We start from the raw sequence: 22,897 nt of genomic DNA on the forward strand, positions 1-22,897 counted from the left end.
TGACGGTATATGATCATGCGGAATGCTAGTAGGGTGGCTTGGTGGATCTAAAAAAGGCCATTCGGCAGCCGAAATCAAAGTAGATTTCACATTTAAATATTACAAAGAGATATATATTTTATATAAAGTATTCTACTGCCCACATAGAAAATAGGGAACAGCAAGTAACCAAACTAATATATCAATTGGATAAAAAAAAAAAAAAAAAAAAAAGAATGCAACAGAAAATTTCACTTAATGTAAGTAGAAATCTAAGTAAATATTGATTAAAAAGATTTGGAAAAGTGTGAATCGAAGCGTTTTTCAAGGGCTTTCAGATGCATTTTACAGAAACTCGATAAGTTACTACATTCCAAAGTTATGAGTAAAAATTAATATTTTTATTAAAAATTCTAATTTTTACATCTGTACTCGACAGTAGTTTCAAATTCCATATTTAATTACATATTATTTTAATTACATTACAATAAAGAATAATTATTTTCGCAATTTTACTAGTCTTTTCAGTTAATTATTCTTAAAACATCGATAATTTTAGGTAACTATGTAGAAAATTATTTAATAATCAGAACCTGAAATTAAATAATGATGACACTTATATATTGAAATTAATTCATATAAAAATATTTGGAAACAACTTGAAATGAAAACTTGTTTTGAGATAAGTATATAATTATTAAAATATGCACATAATTTTAAATTATAAATACTTATCTTACTGTATCTTTAGATAGTTTAGGAACATTCATACAGTGCTCCACGGTAATGGAGAGTATTGGAGATATCTTCCTTACCAGCATTCGATGTATCTCCTACCCTGATAGCCACCTTACCTATAACTTACTGTCAATCTACGTCCGCAATTTGAAGCAAACTTGACGGAAAGAGTTGGCAAAGCGAGCGATTACCTATTAGTTACCTATAACTTACTCTGCAAATAGACGTCAAAACTTGCTGTACAAGTATTTCCTTCAAATTGTAGTCAAGTTGAAAGGAAATTTAACTACAAGTTTGATTGTTACTTCCACGTGTTTTAATTTCCTATGTTAAATGCCCATTTGTAGTCACTTTTAAAACACTTGGATTTACAGTGCAATTTGTAAAAATATAGATAAATTCAAATGTCGATAATAAATATGTTGGTGAAAGCAAGCTCGATTTTCTAGTTTCCTTATTTTGAAAATAGTAGCTCAAAGAATGTTAAATTCTCCCTGAGGCACGCATTTTTCAGCTCGCATGACAGATCCAAATTCTTCGAGCACGGTCATGTCAATAAAAAAAACAATAGCTTCTTCCATTCTTCATCAATATTCTCTGGGGAATCGGAAGCTTCCTCTTCGTCTTCTTCACCAGCTAACTCGATCTCCAGCCTGCCGGACTCAACTTGTTAAATCTACATTTCTGTCATCGGTCAAAGTGCTTTTGGATGAAATTAAAAAAATAATATTTTATTATTAGTTATTTTATGAACTAATTTAAAAAATTAAAATGTTAATAGTAGCTATGGTATATTTGAAAAATAAAATTTTATAAATTTTGAGTGATTAGTTTTTATATTAAAATAATTAAAAAATCTTAAAATGAAAAAAAATTCATTATTAATTTGGTGTTATACCTTTCAATTTAATTATTTAAAATTAATTAATTAATTAATTACAAATATAATTAGTTCTATACGGAATTAGAATCAAAATTTTAAAACTTAAAAAATTTTTTAAATTACTCCTTATAATATGCTGTCGTTTGATGTAAACAGTATTAAAGTATTATGGAAAATATGAGCTGCAATAAAATAGCGCCACCTATCTGAATAAAAATTTTTTCGCAGATGCATTGGGAATTTTACTCCATCGGGATCCTGGGTTAATGGGATTATACCCTATCGAAAATCTTGGCTATCGGAATCTGGGCTATAGGAATTCAAGTCATCGGAACCTATGTTATCAGTTGTTTAAGTCATCACTTTCATGGCTATAGAGTTCTACCCAAAATGAGAAACAAAAACTAAAAATCAAGTGTTCTCTAACAAATTTGATGTCAAGTAAAATGTTAACGATAGAAGGGGTGCGTTCCAAAATACGTCAAGAACACCTGTACATATGGTTGGTCCTGTTCGGCCAAACTAAGTCTTGAGTAAACTTAGTAAGATATGTATAGTATAGTAGATAGATATGTATGGCCGGGAATGCTTTGACTATACTTTGGCTACCTAAGTTTACTCAGGACTTAGTTCGGCTGAACACGCTCATTTGTTCAATGTGAATTCAATTATTTTGTTTTTGAATTTTACCGCTGACGAAAATAAATGTTTACGTTTGAATTTTACCGCTGACATAAATAAATAAATGTTTCTTATCATTAATACAATAGTTCTTGAAATAAACTATAGAGAATGTCACGATCAACATTGGATGTTTATTTTCTTTTCATGCGAATTTTCAAAGTAATAATTTACACAAGTGTTTTCATTAGTATGGAGAAGAAAATCTAGGTACGTTTAGAACTTGGCCATAACTATGAAATCACATGACCAAAAATGATATATATGTATACTCGGTATAATCACCCAATATTTTTACTACACATAATCGTTATGGTACATACGATTAGTTTGCGGTGTCGTGGTCGGCTTTTTAATGCTTGAAAAAAATTTCTCAAGATAACTGCAGATTTTTTATTAAAATTGAAAAAATTGAAAATGGGTTCTACTGACACAAATAATGTTAAAAAACAGTTGAATCACAACAACAATGAAGTGATTCGTGAGTATGGCCCAAATTTAAAAATACTACCTACAAATGATCAAGTTAAAGAATTACAAACAATTCTACGTGATAAGTGAGTATTAATTTATGAGTTATAAAACACGTGGCTATGACTTAAAACTTAAATAATTATTATTATCCATTGTAAGAACTCATAAATTCGGATATCTAGTTCTAATAATTTATTTTTTTGTTGCAGAAACACTTCGCGAAGTGATTTTAAATTTTATGCTGATCGTTTAGTAAGTTAATTTTCAACTTAAATAAAATAAATAAATAAATACATAAATAATTCATTTTATAGATTCCACATTATTAATGTAAATATAATCGAAAATATTTTTATTTTAATTATAGATTAGACTTGTTATAGAAGAAAGCTTAAACCAACTACCATTTACAAAAATTGTAATAACTACACCTACTGGAGCTAGTTACAATGGCTTAAAATATCAAAAAGGAAACTGTGGTGTGTCGATAGTCAGAAGTGGTGAAGCTATGGAGCAAGTAATTTAACGAATAAATAATTTCTTTAATTATATATGAACAATTCAAATTATGATTATGATATTTTCAAAATTCAGGGTTTAAGGGATTGCTGTCGGAGCATAAGAATTGGAAAAATATTAGTTGAAAGTGATATAGATACACACGAAGCCAAGGTAGTATATGCTAAATTTCCAGATGATATAGCTGATCGTAAAGTGTTACTGATGTATCCAATCATGAGTAAGTAAACAATAGTTAAAGTATTATTATTATGAGTAATAGTAATAATACCACTACTAAAAATAGTTTTTAGTTGTGACTCTAAATTTAATAAATGCATATTTATGTTGTAGGCACTGGAAATACTGTGATAAAAGCCATAGCTGTTTTAAAAGAGCATAATGTACTGGAAGAAAATATTATTCTTTCGAATTTATTCTGCACACCACCCGCTGCTAAAACTCTAGTTAGTGTTTTTCCTAAGGTAAATTAAAGCTTTGTTTTTTTTTTACACCTGTAACAATTGAAATTATATTTTAGATGAAGATTTTAACATCAGAAATTCACAACGTTGCACCAAACCATTTTGGACAGAAATATTTTGGTACGGATTAAATTGAAACTTTTAATTTGCATCGTTGTGCATAGATATTTTTTGCTGAGAATTTCTAATCATTGAACAAAATTGATTATCGATTTTTAGTTAAACGAAAATTAATCTTGTTCACTTTTAACGCACATTTTTATTGTACATTCTACCATCTGTTTCTAATTTTCTGTATTATAAGCTACAATTATTTATGATTTCAAATAGTTATATTATTTAGAAAAGGTCACTATTGAGCTGCCGTAGTGAAATGAAATGTATTGTGTGCATGTAAAATTGCATCCGAAACTTAATATTATTTAAAAACATGCAAAATGTTAAGATTTGTGCATAAGAAAAATTCAGGTAAATTTGTAGGAAAATTTAATTATAAAAAAAATTTGCATTATATGCAAATTATATTTTACGTGACGCAATGAAATAAATTCATAAAAGAAAATGATGTGATTTTATATTATTAAAGTAAACAATTTGATTGACGATTTGATTAAGCGTTGTGTATAATTTTCTAAAAAATAGTATAATATAAATCAATCAATTAAGTGAAAGCATTTAAATTGAAGGGAAAAAAAAAAAAAGTTATTTGATGTCGTGAGATGGGCGGCGGAGTATATGAGGTTTATCATTACAAGCATTAAATGTTAAAAACGATGTTTATAATTTCTGTCATATTTATGTGAGAGCGAATTTTCCGCAGGGAAGATTATTTTAAGTTATTGGTCTTTAACATGTCATAATGAAGTCCCGGTGGCAAAAATCTATAATTATCTATTCAATGAATTTAACTCTTGCAGTTAGAATAAAGTTTTTCTTGAAGTACTGATTTTTAACGAATAGCTTTTTAAGGCTGATTGTATTATGAAGTATAGTTTAAAAAATGAATATGTACATATTTCATATATTATGTTATAATTATCTATCAATTATCACAAAAAGTTTTTTCCATGGATATGTTAAAAAGAATGAGTAAATTATTTATAACCTGTAATGAATTTTAGATTTTCCTGCATGATCTAAAATTATTTAATGTGCTTTTTTCACGAATGAGGTATATATGTATTTTAAGAATATTAGTCAATTTAATTTTTATAATAATTTTTTTCTTGAAAAAAAATTAATGAACTATTTTATAAAAATCTTTTGCATAATATCGAATTGAAATTAATCTCTAATCATGAAAAAAAATGTCACATTTTCGTTTTATTATCTTTTTTTATTGATAAGAATATGGAATGCATTTTTCTATTATGTGTAATTATACGTGTATTTATGAATAAGACACAAAAATTTTTTGCAATACAAAAAAATAAGTATTTATAAATATTTATAAAATTAATAGTAACTTGACATAAGAATATAAATCTAATACAATTCCTGTCAAAATTTTCACCATAATAAATAACGGAAGTAAAAACTGAAAAAATCATTACAAATGTATTCTTGAATGTAACACATTGAAAAATGAAAAGTTTTTTTGTAATTCACTTGTTAGCAAGATTATGGAGTCAAATGTTAATAAAACCGTAAAATTACTATTTAATAAGTAAGCTGTCAGTTGATTTTATCGATCAACCAAATAATAAAAACTGTTGAAAGTTCTTATTATCTATGATACAAAATCGAAAATGAAAATGAAATATTTTTCATTGTTGGAACAGTTTTTTGCAAATTGATGTTTTTTATTATAATGAATCATTATATTCATTACTAATGATGCATAATAAAACATTTATTGATATTTAAACTAAAATTTTTTTAATAAAAGATGAGTTTATGAGTTTTTAATCAGTTTATTTATAAATTTATCTACTGATTTAACAACATTTTGTTAATTATATGTAGCATTGTAAGGCAAAGAAAAAATATTGTTCTAACTTCTGTTGCATTTAATCTTATCAAGATTATTTTAAATAGCAATTCATTTTGTTCTGTTACATTACTCGAAAATTGATCAACTTAAAATTTCCTATGCTTTTGTTGAAAATGGTTAAATATTAATAGATCAAAGTTTTTGGTAACATTAGTCGATACATCTTTACTTATGAAAGTATTGTATATTTTAGAATCATATTCTTGCTTATCAATTTAAATATTTCTTCAACTCTTAGTAAATGAAAGTTTATAAATTAAAAAAATAGATTACTTATGATAACGATATGAAAGTAAAACTTTCGTTTTTATTTGAGAAATGGCCATTCAGGAACTGGAAAAAAAATAGACTTCATTTGTCGTATTATAATTTATATTTAGTTAAATTATAGTAATGGATAAAACTTTCATTTATTAGTGAATGAAGGTAAGGAATTTTCTTATTAAATCTTATGCTATAAAAATAGTATTTTTTTGTTCTTAAAAAAAATATCATACTCAGAAGATTTCACAGTCAATGAAGAAAATCTATTTTATTTTTTTTACAACTCTGTTACTTCAAGATCTAAAAATTAGAAACTTGAACTAAATTTATTGTTAAAAAATTATTTCTAATTGCTTTTTGATAATTTTGTTTTACCTGTCAAACAAAAGAATATTGTTTAAAATTAAAACTCGTTGATATATTTACTTATATGTTTGGGGGTTTTATATTGCATTAGCCTTAAAAATACTTAAAAATACTTGAGTTGAATCTAAATAAACTGTCAATTTCTTCATATTTCAAGAAACAAAAAATTTTAATTTATTCAGTTTTAATAACAATAAAAATAACTCACATTTTAGAGTTTGGAAATTTATAATTGTATTCATATAATATAAAAATAAATTTAATAAACTGAACTTATTTGATACCCAAATAATAATATCAATTAATACATGAATAACTTATTAAGAAGATGTACATTCATTACTTATCAATCTTTAACTATTATTTACTTTGTTTTCTCGACTAATATTTCAAGCTATCTCTAATTAATTATTAATTGATTTTAATATCTTTTAAAACTGTGATATATTATTGAATTAAAAAACAAAAGACTTGCAGTCGAATTTTCTTTGATTTAATTATGAAACCTAATCAACAATCAGTTCAAGAAATAAAATTAACTTTTCCGATCCCAAATTTATAATATTAAAAAAAAACTGGCATAAATACTTGATCATAAAATTATTCGAAGTAATAAAATTCTAAGAATTTTTTTTAATATTAATTTGATTCATTGAAAAAATTTTTAATCGATAATTGGCTGTACAGTATTTTTACACCTCATCTTGGACAACAATAAAGATGATTAAGCAAAAAATAATTTTACCGACGAGGTTATTAGTCCTAAATAATAACACTTAATTGAAGGATATCAACTATATGATTCATTATTTATTCTTCTTGTTCGTTATCATCTGACTTTTCACTCTTCTTTTCAGATATGTCTGTGTGATCCATATCTTCTGATAGTGATTTATTTAAGCCGTCAATATCGGATGATATATTTTTTTCAGAGTCTTTATCATTAGTTATTGAGTTTTCTCTTTCATTCATGTTACTGAAAAAATGGTTTCAAAATGATTAGGAATTTTATTATCTATCAATAAAAGATAATGTAAATTTAATCTTTACGTATTTTATCAAATATGAAATTACCTCTCTGAATGTACAATGTTATCATTTTCCATAGAAGCCTAAAAATTTAATTCAATTTTGTGATTCAACAGATAAAAAATTATTTTAAACCGTATAAAATAAATGATCAATTTTTTATACGAAAAAAGTAAAAAAATAGAATTAATTTACTAACCTCTCGACTAGATGATTTTCTGTTGTTGGTTACATTATTACTTGTAGAATTGTTATCTTCGATTTCATCATCGAGAGAAGTAAGTTTAAGAAATTTTTCTAGTTCGTCAATTTCATTGGCTAGATCAAAATCTTCATAGTCCTAGAAAATAATCACAATTGATTGTAATTTTTATCTCAATTTTATAAATACCATCGGTAACAATATATTAATCTTTATTTAAATAAAGCCTAGTAAGTTTATTATTTTCGTAAAATATTCATTATTTTCTATAAAAACTGTGAGATTATTTGACTGTTTTAGCTTAACAGCTATTGTTCTTAGCTCAATTCTTGTAAATTAACTTTTTCTCAAAATTCAATGTTTTAAGGTCTTAGAAAGTCATTTCAAGTATTATCAAAATGATATTTTGTACACACACACACACACACACACACACACACACACACACACACACACACACACACACACACACACACACACACATCGCGGGAGTAGTCAGGGAAGCTTCCTGAGACCTTAACACGTCGAGATCTGATGAAAATTCGATTTTCGACAAACGGGGTAAAACCAATAACTTCCCGATTCTTGAAAATTTTTAATTTTCTTAGCAGGAAGTTAAAAATAAAATGTTCTCAAGAAACCAATTGTCTTAAAGTTTATAATTCAAAAATTATATTTATTGGTTTATTAAAGATGATACTTTTTAACTAAAATAAAATTGTAAGTGTCAAACAATTAGGCCAGTCTCGATAACTGGGTCTTTTACCTTAGATTTAAAAGAAAATAAAAAATTAATTACCCCACAGTAATCTTCTTCATTGAATATTTGGGGAGGTAAAGGATATTTACTGTCTTTTGGATTAGCGTTAGTCTGCATATATTCTTTACTATCTTCTTTACCAGGTTCTGTGATGTCGATTACTTCATATTGCACATTTTTACTATCTAAAATCATAAGTACTCGTTGTTGTCTTTTTTTAACCTGAAAAATAATATATAATATACATTAAGAATAGCTTTGAATCACTGTCAAGAAATATTAGTCATTCATGTAGATAAAAATAAAAATAATAATCAATTCAAAATAATTAATCGTATATATATAAGCTGATCAAGTTAGTTACTGGTACTAGAAAGTTATCCGTTAAAAAGTAAAATTGAATAATTAAACGATTTAAAAATGGCATTTATTACTGTTTTAAAGCCATGTTTGGATGAAATAATATAATATTAATAATTAAAGGTTATAAAAAATTAATTTAATTTGCAAATAAGCTACCAGAATGTAATTTGATCTATTTGATGGCGGGTACAAATCGAGAAACGTCATGAAAGTTAACATTTACCCAAAATGTGTACTACCTAAAGCAAAGTCTCTTTGATTATTAATTGAATTTTTGACTTACTTCCTTATTACCACTAATTCCTGATATATACACTTTAACGGACATTTTTGTTGATATTCAATCTGTTATCGTTATATCTGTCAACCGGCAATAAAAAAAATAATAAATATCTATATTAATTTTGCAGCTTTCACATTCATATACATAAAAATATACATAAATTTACTACAGCTAAATGATGATGATCGACAAGAAAGACTGGAATCGAATACTGTTTCACTGCGCACTCTCCAAGCAACGTTCGCATTCGAAAAGTTTCATGTGAGTTCGTTTGTAGGTAAATCGGTGAAAACAGCACTTAATATTTTCCATGCATGAAATTTCATGTTTGTTTTAATGTGATGTTTAAATGATTTCCTTTAAACTATCAAGGGTAAACGTACTTCTACCTTCCATACTTTAAACAAATAATATTTTTTTTAATTATCAACCAATTAGTTTTTTATACATCTAAAGAAATAAAAAAATATCCTACATAAATATTGAGTATTTAATAAAGAATTTAATGTTATTATTTATTTATATATTGCCGATAGGCGCATGTTAATTAATAAATAAATAAATTTATCTTCACCAAGTCCGTTAACTAATATAACTCATTATTGACTTGGATCTTCAAATTTGAAAAATTTGTGATGTGAGAAAAATGTAATTACACTCTCTACAAGTAAATAAATAATTAATTTATATCGAGAATCAAGAAAGTTATAATCATAAATAAATAAAGATGCACAATAATTTAAACTTACGTTCGAACATGCTTAATACTACTGATATAACCTTGAATATTTTTTTATTATTATGGTACCAAAAAGTTTAGTTGATGAATGTCAATTTAATTCTAATACAATAAGATTAAAAAGACCTGACCATCAACAGCAACAGTCCCACCAAAAAATTTTTTGTCGATACAATTAAAGAATTAGGTTATAAAAAATTGATTCTTGTTGAAAAAAAAAACGTTGTGGATGAATTCTCTTCATAATTTAGGACCTCTTGAAAGTATTTAACGGAAATGTGTATGTAACTAACAAAACCCTTGAAGGACATTTAACACATGGCTTTTCTTTTTAATAGTTTTTACAAAGATTTAGTTGGGGAGTAATATGAGCAAGCTTGTTCGAGTTCTTTTATAGTTCTGGCAAATGTTGACTAAGTTAGTTTTGATCATTTTTTGTTTAAAGAGATTGCTATGCTTTAATTTATGTGCTACAACAATTTTTTGAGCTCTATATAGCAAAATGCATTATTTATTACTTATTATAAATTAAATCAAATAATTCAAATTAAAGTAAATTCACCGCGTAATGTATAAACGACATCTATCATGTCATCGGATATAACACTCACGTTGGCGGCATTTTTTGTGGCTAAATGTGCCCGTTTATTTATTGAAGTCTTTTGATAGTCACATTTGATTGTTTATCTATTTTTGGTATTTGTTTTAGTTTTTACGTTTATGTTTCTCATCTTTTACGATACTAGAATTTAATTTGCGCACGCGCCTGACCATAAACTTTGCATATATTTTTATGCTTATGATATATTAGACCAATCACGTTACGAATAGTTTGCAAACTGAATGCTTACATGATATGTTTTCATCATATTTTCCATCTAAATCTAAATTATAATTTATAATAATAATTGTAAAAGTGGATTATTATAGGATTGAATTATTAAACAATCTTTGAAAATGGGAGGTGGAGATCTGGTAAGTATATTTATGATACTGAAATTAAGAGACATCTGATAATTTTTAGAATTTTTTTAATAAATAAATTATACTAAAAAAAAAATCATTGAAAAATTTTCATCTTTAGAAGCTCTGAAAAATTATAAATGCAATTTTATAAAAATAATTTTCTAGACCTAATATATTTCTCAAAAAAAAAAAAAACAAAAAAATTGTCAAGTGTCTGTTAATTTCAGTGTCATGTATATTTATTTATATGTAAATTTATTCATGATAATAGTGCTAAAATTTTTTATTTCAATTGTGGTATGAAAGTATTAGAATAACAATCTTGTAACATTGAAATTGAATTTTAGAATTTAAAAAAATCATGGCATCCCTCGACAATGAAAAATATGGAAAAAGTTTGGAAAGCCCAACAACAAGACAATCAAGAGAAAAAAAAAATTGCCGAATTGAAAAGAGATATAGAATTAGAACGTGACAAAGAAGACTTGACAAAATATGCAATGGAACAAGGAACTATTGAAAAAAAAAATGATAAGAAACTTGATTGGATGTATAAAGGACCCCAGCAATCTATTAGTCGTGAGGATTATTTAATCGGAAAAAAAATTGATAAAACTTTTGAACAATTTGCTCTAGCGGAAAAAAATTTAGAGCGCAATAAATTACCAAGCAATCATATAGAATATGGTATGTTTTTAAAAATCATAATATTGCGGTAATTTTAATATTTTTTTTTTTTTATTTGTTTATTTAATAGTCGCATAAACAGCATGGTCATAAACGACTTCGAGATTATAAACAATGTTAAAGTTATTTTTATCACTTGATAAGTTATTTTTATAAGAATACTGAACCAAATAGATTCGAATAGTATTAGAAGTCTAAGTTTGATGAAACTCTTTTGACTCGAGTCAAACTGATTTCGATCGGTCAGGCTGCTTACACACACACACACACACACACACACACACACAACGGCACGGACACCATCGCAGGAATAGTCAGGACAGCTTCCTAGGACCTCAAATCGTTGAGATCTGATAAAAACTCGATTTTCGCAAAACGGGGTAAAACCAATAACTTCCCGAATTTTTTTTAATTTTCAATTTTTTTTAGCGGAAAGTCAAAAAAACACACACATATACGCAAACATATTATACTCAACATAGGTTCCTAGTGCCTCAGAGAATCAAAATCTAACGAAAACTCGATTTTTGAAAGTCAAGATAAAAATGATACTTGGTCATTTCTTAGAAGAGGGACGCATATATCTTTCGAGTATCAATTCTCTGATTTCGACATAGGTTCAATCGCATGAGTTAGTTTTGATTTACGGATTTATGTAACTGTATAATAATGAAGAGTCTTATGGCGTCTAAGATTGGTAATTTTAGGCCCAGATTACATAATAAATTGTCATAGTACCATTAGATTACAATAATAAGAATTTCAATAACTTTCATTATTATACAAATGACAAGATAATGATTATCGAGAATTTTATGTGATTTTTTTTCAAAAATTTCAGAAAAACAGCTGGAAAGTAAATTTGAATAATTTTCTTTAATTACTATTACGAAAATGTTTTGAATAAACAAGTTACAAATGAAATATTAAGATTGTGAACTATAATACCATTTTAAAGTGATCCAAGTGGTCGCTATAATGTAGTATAGGGAAAGAACATATAAATTTAATATTTTAAACTTTAAATATTTTTTTAAATTATGAATTTTTAATTAATTATAAATTCTAGCAATTGATCAGTTGATCCAATCGTTTGACCACTATGCACCGTAGTTGACCCGTCTGCTAATATTAATTATTTATTTTTTGTTACATGAAATCTGACTTCTAAGTTTCATTAATACATTTTGAACTAATAATTAGAATTTAAAATTAAAAATTCTATAATAAATTTATATACTTCGCTACACCCAAGGATTAACAGATGATTCTATGTATTTACTGATATATTTATCCCAATAATTTGGTTCAATAATTATCTATTTATCTATTTATTAATACTATAATTAATTAATTGAATACGGTACTTACTCGTAAGCAACTATGTGAGGTTTCTTAATTCAATAAATATATGATTATTATTAATAATTCTCTTTAATTAAAAAGGATAGGGATATTCCAAAAATTTATCTATTCTGAAAGAAATATTGTGAATAAAAATTGAAGACTTTAAATATTAATAATTAAGCCAAAAAATTCTTATCTTATTAAATCTTCACAAAATAAATTAATATTCTTTTCCAGTTGATATAATATTGAGGAAGTATCATATGTTTCATTCCTAGTAGTATTGTAATGTCATTTTACTAAGAGCTCTGCTAAATACATTAAGGTTATGATATTAAATTTTATTTTTTGTTTTAATAATGAAGTAAGTTAGTAATAAGAGACTTCAGTAATAACATTACGTTGCCTATAATATAAATATTTTTTTAAAACAAATCATTATAATTAATATCTTCTTAATTCCATTTTATACATATAAAGACACATGATGCATTTTTTCACAACATCACAATCTATTAATTTAATAACGAGAAGCAAATTGATGTAAGTTACTGTTTAGACATTTAATTTATTACGCTACTATAATATTTGTCTATTATTTTAGCGATAATACTGGATACATAGTATTTGAATTTATGATTTCTAATAATTCAGGTAAATTCATAAAGTGTCAATGTTTAGTGATTTTTACTTATCACTTAACTTATAATTATAAATAATATTACAAGAAAACCTAGAAAAGAATAAAATGAATATTTATAAGCAATTATACATGCATGAAAATTTTGAACCATATAACTGGTGAAACAATATAATAGTTAAATATTTGAACTGGAATTTAGAAATTAAAACTAGATTATATTTTTGTGAAAATTTTTTGCGACTTTAATGTTTTTATCACTTCCTGAAGGTTCTTCTGGTCACTCAGGTACTTGGACAGGTCCATTGGGGCAGTGGACATACGCCCAGTATGGCTGCTGCTACTGTTTTCGGATGAATTTTATTAATTACTTTGTCCACGAAGTTACATAGCTGTAGATAGAAGGGTGGATATTTGTGTGCATTGTTAATTATTTCACTTTCAAGCTCGTTTAGTATTAGTTGGTCTTTCGAGTTTTCATCGGATTTGTTTTTCTTTGTTTTCTTTCTTTCTTTTTGCATTGATTGGTCGTTTTGGTATACTGATAGTGCCCGATGGTGTTATGAATGGTGCATTTTCGTTACCAATTATACAAGGGCTTGATTCGATATCAGAGTGTAATCGTTTGTTTTGCTGTTTTTTGAGACTCGGGGGATTCATCAAGTTGCATTGATTGGTCATTATCGGGGATGGTTGTTGACGAAGTTGATGTTTGAGGTTCTGTTATCGTTACCTTATCCGCTAATTCTGTTGGGCTTAATTTTTGCTTTCCTAATTTATTATCAACTACTTTTTTATTAACTCCGGAAATTTTTTATTTGCAATTACTTGATCGTTGTTTAAATTGGTTTCCTCCTTCTCGATATTTTCAGGGCAGTCGAAGTGACAGAATACCCGACATAGGTTTAATATTACTTATTGTACTTCGCAAAACTTGGTTGATGATGTCATTTGGGATAAATGGCTAGACATTAGGAATAGTAATCCTCTTATTTTTTGAGAATAGAGGTCTTATCGGTAGTCTGTTGTTTTGAATGTAAATGTACTTGTCAGTGTTGATTAGTTTTTGTGCTAATTCGCTACTTAAGACATAAATACAAATTCTGTTGCGTGAAATTTTTGATACATACTTTACGTTTATTGGCCCAATTTTGTTTCCGATTTCCTTGCAGTATTCAACTATTGGTACTTTATCAACAGCCTCGATTATGATGGCTTGTTCTTTGGTGGGATGTTCTGTTGCTGTGGCATATGATCTTTTCTGTTGGGATTCCATTTTTTGATACTACTCTTCTCGTGGAAAAGAGTAGATTGATGAAGGGTTAATGGTAATCCGGGCACTTAGCTGAAGACACTTGTAATGGACACAGAGGTATAATGTACAGTAGTCACTATGAACTGAGTAAACTCAATATATACTAATTAACACTATCACTATCACGACAATTCGCTATACCAGTGATACGTCCGTCACCTTCGAGTGTCAACCGTAAACTGTTTAATATTTTGCTTAATAAATAAATTTAACTTTTTTTTTTCCTAAGACTGTGCACCACCATCACTAAGATTTTTATCGGGAAATGAGCAAGTTGATCTCGCAAAAAAGTTACAGGAGGATCCATTGTTTGCTATTAAAAAAAAAGAAATGGAATCAAGAAGTAAACTTTTACAAAATCCAGTAAAACTAAAAAAATTACAAGAACTTGTGGTATGCATAATTCTTTATTTAATTATCTACTGAATTATTTGAAATTTCAAATCGCATAAAATAAAAAATTATTAAAATTACAGAATAGTATAAGTAACAAGTCAAGTTCGTCGTCATCCCATCGTAAATCATCTAAGAGTAATAAAGATTCAGATAGATCAGTCAGATATAAAGATAGACGTCAATCTCAGAAGAAAGTAATACTTTCCGATAAAGAAAAATTAAAACGATTAAAAGAGATGATGGCTAATGCCTCTTGGCGTGACAAAGAACGTAAAAAAAATATCAAACGTTACAAAGAACAAGATAAATTAGAGCCTTCTGAAAAAAGCTACGACAATGATTTTATAAGGTAACTATTTATTGATAAAAAAATTTTTTTAAAAGGTATACTACCGTATGCGACGAATTAAGAAGAGAGCAAGTATTGACTGTCTGAGTGAAACGAAGACAACCTAAAATCGTATTTAATACAATGCCATAAATTACATTTTTTCATATCACTCGTCTTATTAAAACTTTAAGTTACAATTATGGAGTCTGTCATAGAATTTAAAACTATTAGAGTATTTTTATCCGTAAATTTTATGCGTCGTTCAGAGACTTACAATGTATAAAAAAAAATTTTACAAATCTGCAATCACTCTAACTTCATTTTGCGGGCATATGTTGAAACTTCAAGTTTCTTTGTTAGTGAGTGGTGTATCAAATAATAATTCATTTTCAATCACAAAAAAAACCAATTCTAACGTCGACATTTTCTACTAGTTTTTCTATTTTATTTTTTTCTTGATTAAACCCAATCGTTCACTTTTTTTTAATTTATAATTTTTTTTAAATTCAGAAATCAACTAGCTAAAGCAGCAGAAGAAGGAACCGTCGCTTCAAGAATAAGGTCAAATATAAACAACATCCAACGATCTAATCGTACTATGGATACAAATTTTGCTAAACGATAGCATTCTCATGTATTCAAAAGATGAACATCATCTTTTTAAAGAAAAATTATGCTTTATTCACGTAAAATATTTATTACCTAAATAAGATGTATATGAATATATTATAATTCCCTGTCATTTTTGGGAAAAAAAAAAAAATGAATTTGTACATTGATACTGCATTCACGGATAGAAAAGAATAGAACTTATTCCTATGTTAAATGGTAATGGTTATCATTCTACATAAGAATAAGTTCTATTCTTTTCTGTCCGTGTTCAAATAGGATAAACCGTTCGGAAATCGAAATGATTTGTTGAAACCTGTTAAATAAAATTTAAATATGAATATGTTAAATCATTTGGATGTAGTGATTTTTATGACGTTGATGGAAAAAATTAGTAAAATTTTTAACTTGCGAAAAAATTCAGAAAAAAATCACGAAGTTACCATATTAAATTGACGTATTTAAAGCTGGCATTGACTTACCCAGCATTGACCATGAGTATCTCTGTCATTATTCAAGCAAAATAATTTATTTGTGATGATAAATTTGTTGTTAATTAGTTGCTTTAATTAGAATTTTGTTACTTGATTAGATTCTGAGAAATAATTAATAATGTCGGTCAATGCTAACTTTACAGACATATTAAGTTGGATATTCAAACGATACGATTTTTAAAACTTACCATGTTCTTAATTAAAAAAAAAAAAATAAACTACAAATCAGTAACAAACTAATTATAAATTACATATTAAAACTCTAAAAACTCGTTGCACTTTAAGGTATTAGTGTTCTTTCTGATAGTCTGTTTTTTTCATCAAGAAATATTACGAAAAAAAAATCTCTTTGTTTATTAATATAGATCTCTATATGGCACAAAATATAATTTTATTCAAACAACACACATACTATATAAAGAATAATATAATTATTTTGTTGATAAACATTATGTAACGTTGCACATTTCTTGAGGTTCATCCACAAGACTTGGTGAATCAATATTTGTTGTAGTCATACAACCTCCTGTTAAAAGATTATTCACAACTGATCTAGCAAGATATCCAGTAGTGACTGAATAATGAGCAGCAAAAAATGAAACCATATCGGTTGTTTCTAATTCATTATCCTTACAGTACATAACAAATCCATCTTCAATTAATTTATTTAAATCTACTTGTTGATTAAAACTCAACTCCGGATTCCGTAATAAAATAGTTGATACAATATTCAACAGCTAAAATAATTTTAATAATTAATAAATAACAATAGTTTAAAATAATTTTTAAAATTCTTTACCTCAACTACTATTTGACGATACTCAGGCAACTGTATGTGGTGAAGAATTGATTCTACGAGCAAAGCGAATGTCAATTCTGAACGTGTCATAGTAGATAAGGTTGGTTGCTGCGGTAGTTCTTGCCCATTAACTCTAATACCACCAGGACATCTTGTCAAAACTTCCCATACTTGATTATAAAAATGTACGGGAACTTTACATAAGCTTCCTTCAATTTTCCTTCGCATAATTACAGATAAACTGTTTGAAAAAGAAAAAAAAATTTTTTTAACTCATTTCACAATGCATGCCAGTAAAAAATTTCAAATAATGATAAAAAATTATTTATACTTTTCAGTAGTAGCCCAATCTTTAACAGTCAACACTTTTATTAAAATTTGTCGAATTTCATATGGGCTATAATTTTCTATAACTTTAGAATTTTTGTTAGTTAATTCAAGATAAAGTCTCATAGCTTCTAAAACCCACCTAAAAATATTTTTATATACTTAATTATAGTCATCAATACTTATGATGGAAAAGTCGATTCCTATCACTAAAATTAAACTAGATAAAAAAAAGTACCCTATACGAATTTTAAGAATTCCTTTGAACATAGCAGGATTTGTGCCAATTAACCGCCCACAGTATAATAATACTTCTTGTTGAAGAACAGCTTGTACAATATTGTATGGTTGAATTGTTGAATACATTACCGATTGTATTTCACCAGGTGTCATAGGTTTATCAAAAACAGTTTCTTTTTGACCAATAACACCAACAGTAATCTGTTTATAGATTATTTTTTCAAAATTAATATGAATTATATGATTATAAAATATATTATTAATCGATCTATTAATAACAATTGAATGAATCGTTAATTCTAAATCACCTGCTTTCCTTTTACAAGGACTCCAGTTATAAACGGACTGATACTGTCAACAGTATGATTCAATAAGCTACTGCAATAACGCACTGCCATCCAATATCTCAAACTACCAGCTTGTTGATACAATGCCTTTAGATGATCTTCGACTGCATCATAATTATTGATTTTTAATTTTTGGCTGATTTGAACAATCAATATTATTTTTTATTACCTGATATTCCGTTGATTTTATAATCATTACCCTCTCTCTTTAATATAATTCCATAGAGTTGGCATTTCGCAAAGAGACCATCAACATTTCGTATTTCATCGAGAATGGTATGAGTAGGCTCTTTGGATAACGTCTAAAATCATAAACATTTTATTTAATTTTTTTTACATCAGTAAATTTATTTTAGTTTACAATGTTAGTAACTTACAGTACAATCTCGCGTTTCTGCAGAATGTGACAATGTTCTTGGTACATCCGTGAGACTTTGATAGCCAATATATTCATGTTTTAGTTGTTTGAATTGAGCAAGTTCAATATCAGTTTCCATTGAATTCACAAAATCCAGATGCTCTAATAATAACAATAATAATAATAATAATAATAATAATGATAATAAATTTCAACTGATCAAATATCTTATTAAATAAAAATAAAAAAAATACCTATGCATGATGACGAGATAAGATTTTGCAATCGACCAATTCGTACTTTAGTACTATCACAAAATCCTTTTTTAAGCATTGCAAAAAGATCAAGCATCTCTTTGAAATGGGGATCCCTCATATGTTCTTCACGAATCAACAAACAAACAGTTGGACGTCCTGAAAGTCTCCAATATTTTCCAACGAATCGAAGTTCTGTTTTAATATCGTCAATTAATAAAGCCATGTCACGGTACAAATAAAATTGTGATACTTCGAATATTAATGGGTAGCACAATACAGTCATTCCACAAACTCGATATACCTACATCGATTTATCATTTGGTAATATTTTTTAATTATTAATTGATCCGTTTACAATTAAAAAAATTTTTTATATACTTTGCTTGTTCCTAAAGATCCGATAGGTCTTGCCGGTCTACCTTGAAGATTTAATTTTTTATTAATTCCAAGCTTTTGATAGACTTTTATTAGCTGCAATGAAGATAAAATTCGGACAGGTTCAACTTCGTGGGGTGTTTGAGTTTGTATTCCATAAGTAGCCATCATAGCTTGCAGTCGCATTGATTCAGCAATTAAAACTATTTGTACCACTAAATCTGTATGAGTACCCTAAAGTAAAAATTTTTCAACAATTATCGAATAAAAAAAAATGTAATTTGATGAAGAATGTTAATGGCCATGCAAAAATTTAAGCAATAAAGTTTACACAAATTTACAATATCGGTAAATAAAAAACAAACAAAAATCATGAAATAAAAATGATCACATCGAACGAATCATTATTGTTGCCATTCAAAAGAAATATTAACTAAGCATATACTTAACATTTTAAATTATATACAAAAAAGTAATAGAACGAATTCTAAATTAAATTTAACATTTCATAATCAATAACTAAAATTTACTTACAATGGTAGGTTTTGCCTGCATGAAGTTAAAAAATTTTTTTTTTTAAATCTGTATGATTCGATACTTTAAATAATGTAATGTTATCAACAGAATATTTCAATATTGATAACTATATTGATTGAATAATTATATTTTAATAAATAAAAAATTTTAAAAAAGGGTAACTAACCTGGAAAGCAGAATATCTGCCTGCGCGACGAGGTCTGTTATATGATGGAAGATAACGACGAATTGGATCCAATTCATTAATATGCAAGAGTCCTAATGTAAGTAATTGAGCTATAATGAACATTGCTTGATTCCACAAGAATAAAGTGCCGTCTTCTTCATTACTCGAAGATTTAACACTACTTCCTTCAATACTTGATACACGATATGTACTTCCAGGATCTTGTCTTTCCATTTCGATGCTTTTGTCAGGTACATAGTAATACATTGGAATTACAGGATCTCAAAGTGACATAAAAAACATTTACATACACTAAATAATTGTAATAATTAAAAAAAAATATATTTTACCACCAAATGCATTTTTATGTATTAGCTTCTTCAATAAATTACTATACTCTTCAACTTGTTCAGGCATTGATTTAAAAACTCCATCAATTATCATGAATATATAAAACAATGGCCATTCACATTCAATTTTATCAAATTCCTAAATTAAACAATTCACCGTATTACTAATAAACTTAAATTTAGTTACTGAAAATATTTAGTGTTTTGGTTTTTTAATGGTTATTGCAAATTTATATAATTTATTGCTGGTATGTAGCAACTTATTCTAAATGATCAAGAACATAATCTATTCTGATATTTTGCGTGAAAATTTTCCAGAAAAAAAATTTTCTTGAAGAATTTTCAGATACTGATATCTTTTAAACAAATCATTTATAATTTTGACCTATTGTCCAGAATTCGACGTTGATTTCCAAGCGTAGGTATTCCGAATATCAACTAACTAAGAAGTATCAAAGTTACTTTGAAAAAACATATTTGAAAATTTTAATGCCATGTGTGTTAAAATTACTTGAAATAAGCTAAGTATTGAAAAGCCAAATTTTACTAAATTGAAAGTTCAAAACAATTTCAGTGAATTCAATAAAACTAACATTTTTACCTTAATTTCACCAGACTTATAAAACCGGCGTTTACTGTCCTCAATTACTGTTTTATAACCATCACGGCTAAATCGTTTAAAACCATGAGATCCTTTCAATTTTTTAGTTATGTTGTTTTTTGTTTCATTGAATAAAACTTCTTCATGTGTAGCAAAAGCAGGAAATGAAATAGTTGGCAGTAGAGCTGCATCGACACTCTAAACAGAAAAAAGATGCTACGATTTCGAAGAGTTAAAAAGTTTTGTTTATAATTTTAAATAATAATTTCTTTCTTTACTTTTGAAGTAGATTCTCTTGGAAGCATTGTTTCGAAAATGCTCCTGTTACGATTATGAGCATCAATATCGACGTATATGACAGACCAGGAAGCACCTTTTTCACCAAAAAGATTACATCCATTGATTGCTTCCAACGCACTTTTAGCCATTCCGATAGAGCTTGCGTGAATTTCAGGAGTCCCATCATTATAACGACTTCCTCTTTCCCACATTCCATAATCTGGTGTTCTATATGCTCTTTCTACATAATATACAAGATTTTGTACAAATGCTACTTCATCTTGTGTATAGATTATTTGTAAACCAGATGATATAATTTGTACTAAAAATATTAAATACAGAGAAACAACATCAATCTGTAAGTTAAAATATTAATCTATACATGAATACTTGTACCATATTATTATTCTGATCAACCAATTCAACATTAGATTAATTAATATTAAATTTACTTACTTGTAAGTGAAAATAATTTTCATCATTAAAAATTTCCTTTCCAGTATTTAAATGAAATTTACAGTGTAAAGCATGTTTATTGCATTGATTTAATTTGAACTTTTCAATTCGATCAGATTGTCTTATCCAACATTCCAATATACCTCTCATGCACTTTACTGCAGATTGACCTAGGTCATGAGATTTACCTCTGTCATCATCAATACGCCTGTAAAAAGATAATAAATTTGAAAAAATTATTTTACTATAAATTGAAATCACGCAATAATATCTAGACAAAGTATTTTTATGATTCAATAAATCAAGTACCTATATGCTTGGTATAAACTCCAAATCGAAGCAGCACAATAAATACTTTCTCTAACACTTCCAACTGTTTTGTCGTTTGATACTTGTGGGAATAAGCCAGTAATGCAACTTTGATAGCGTAGAATTTGTCGTTTTACTGATCCAAACATAATAAATTTTAACAATTTTTAAAAAATAATTAATACATTTCAAAGTTAAAAAAGATACAATTCTCAGTAATACATAGGTGATTCTAAGCCAATTCGATCACTTTTGAACTCCGATTGGTTTCGATTAAAATAAAATATTTTTTTACCGTATTGAAAACAATTTTTAATTTTTTTCGAAAAGCCGATAGTTTTTCAAATATAAACTAGATAACATCTTGTCATTTTATCTTTGGATGACTTTTTCGAAAAAAAGTTTCAAAAAATTTACAGATGTCAAATTCTACAAAAACTTTTAGTCTTTTTATAATCTACCAACCAATTCAAAAATATTATTTTAAAAATTGATACTATGAAAAAATCAAGATTAATTAGATTTAGATGTCGTTTTACGAAAAAGAAAAATTAGAATTAAGAATTCGAAGGTTTGATAAGTTTTTTTTTAGATTAAGTTATCGTTAAAATGTAACTGAGATGTAAAAAGTAAATTAGATACTCTAAAAATTTTAAGAAAACTTTAGAGAGGATAATTTAGAGTAAAGTTTTAGGATAAGTCTAATCAACATAGGAAGAAATATATATTGTTTCCATTTAAATTTGAAATAAGATTATTAAAAGTAAGATTAAAATATAAGATTATAAAAACAAAATGATGACACTTACTTATCCCATAGTAAAAATCTAATTGTTTAACTGTGTCTTCGTAATTTGAAATTTTTAAAAACATATCAATGTCAAAATCATAAACACTGCCTTGTCGAGTATGGAATGACCTTGAAAAAAAAAGTGATTAGCATAATTGTTTTTAATATTACCTTCAATTAAAGC

General features: G+C 26.8%; 4 protein-coding genes across 7 annotated transcripts in view; 2 read left to right on the forward strand and 2 right to left on the reverse strand.

Annotated features, from left to right (window-relative positions):
* The first annotated feature begins 2,468 nt into the window (after nt 1-2,468).
* On the forward strand, nt 2,469-5,514 carry Kri (uracil phosphoribosyltransferase krishah). 2 transcript variants are annotated; one of them, XM_074256593.1, is made up of 6 exons: nt 2,469-2,838; nt 2,965-3,007; nt 3,123-3,272; nt 3,350-3,494; nt 3,608-3,720; nt 3,795-5,514. In XM_074256593.1, the coding sequence occupies exons 1-6, from the start codon at nt 2,699-2,701 to the stop codon at nt 3,867-3,869; spliced, it is 666 nt and encodes a 221-aa protein (XP_074112694.1). In that variant the 5' UTR covers nt 2,469-2,698; the 3' UTR covers nt 3,870-5,514. The 2 variants fall into 2 exon arrangements, with proteins under 2 accessions (XP_074112694.1, XP_074112693.1); XM_074256592.1 differs by having other exon boundaries at nt 2,473-2,838; nt 3,608-3,738.
* Nucleotides 5,515-5,631: 117 nt separating this feature from the next.
* On the reverse strand, nt 5,632-9,432 carry LOC141536222 (SH3 domain-binding glutamic acid-rich protein homolog). The gene is made up of 5 exons (XM_074256594.1): nt 8,999-9,432; nt 8,392-8,574; nt 7,590-7,730; nt 7,436-7,473; nt 5,632-7,337 (listed from the first exon to the last, which is right to left on the reverse strand). Exons 1-5 carry the CDS (start codon nt 9,041-9,043, stop codon nt 7,172-7,174), a joined length of 573 nt encoding a protein of 190 aa, XP_074112695.1. The 5' UTR covers nt 9,044-9,432; the 3' UTR covers nt 5,632-7,171.
* Nucleotides 9,433-10,420: 988 nt separating this feature from the next.
* LOC141536220 (pre-mRNA-splicing factor CWC25 homolog) lies at nt 10,421-16,378 on the forward strand. Its single transcript, XM_074256591.1, has 5 exons — nt 10,421-10,712; nt 11,051-11,390; nt 14,922-15,085; nt 15,169-15,437; nt 15,930-16,378. The coding sequence occupies exons 1-5, from the start codon at nt 10,695-10,697 to the stop codon at nt 16,042-16,044; spliced, it is 906 nt and encodes a 301-aa protein (XP_074112692.1). The 5' UTR covers nt 10,421-10,694; the 3' UTR covers nt 16,045-16,378.
* Nucleotides 16,379-16,894: 516 nt separating this feature from the next.
* LOC141536217 (putative phosphorylase b kinase regulatory subunit beta) overlaps nt 16,895-22,897 on the reverse strand; it is a 112,443-nt gene continuing 106,440 nt past the window's right edge. The window contains exons 3-19 of one of the 3 annotated variants that reach the window (XM_074256581.1): nt 22,733-22,842; nt 21,924-22,059; nt 21,615-21,822; nt 21,158-21,514; nt 20,880-21,077; nt 20,279-20,417; nt 19,929-20,209; nt 19,760-19,774; nt 19,229-19,459; nt 18,848-19,151; nt 18,613-18,755; nt 18,405-18,537; nt 18,197-18,339; nt 17,887-18,089; nt 17,653-17,790; nt 17,322-17,562; nt 16,895-17,259 (exon numbers count right to left, since the gene is read on the reverse strand). In XM_074256581.1, coding sequence (XP_074112682.1) covers nt 16,972-17,259; nt 17,322-17,562; nt 17,653-17,790; nt 17,887-18,089; nt 18,197-18,339; nt 18,405-18,537; nt 18,613-18,755; nt 18,848-19,151; nt 19,229-19,459; nt 19,760-19,774; nt 19,929-20,209; nt 20,279-20,417; nt 20,880-21,077; nt 21,158-21,514; nt 21,615-21,822; nt 21,924-22,059; nt 22,733-22,842 — 3,268 coding nt within the window. In that variant the 3' untranslated portion in view covers nt 16,895-16,971. Of the gene's footprint in view, nt 17,260-17,321; nt 17,563-17,652; nt 17,791-17,886; nt 18,090-18,196; nt 18,340-18,404; nt 18,538-18,612; nt 18,756-18,847; nt 19,152-19,228; nt 19,460-19,759; nt 19,775-19,928; nt 20,210-20,278; nt 20,418-20,879; nt 21,078-21,157; nt 21,515-21,614; nt 21,823-21,923; nt 22,060-22,732; nt 22,843-22,897 lie in introns of those variants that run through there. The other 2 variants (XM_074256582.1, XM_074256583.1) reach the window with 2 other exon arrangements.

This window comes from Cotesia typhae, unplaced genomic scaffold (assembly GCF_013202065.1).
Source record: "Cotesia typhae breed Kobodo isofemale line unplaced genomic scaffold, CoteBio_Ctyphae scaffold_152, whole genome shotgun sequence".
In the NCBI taxonomy this organism is placed as follows: Eukaryota; Metazoa; Arthropoda; class Insecta; order Hymenoptera; family Braconidae; genus Cotesia; species Cotesia typhae.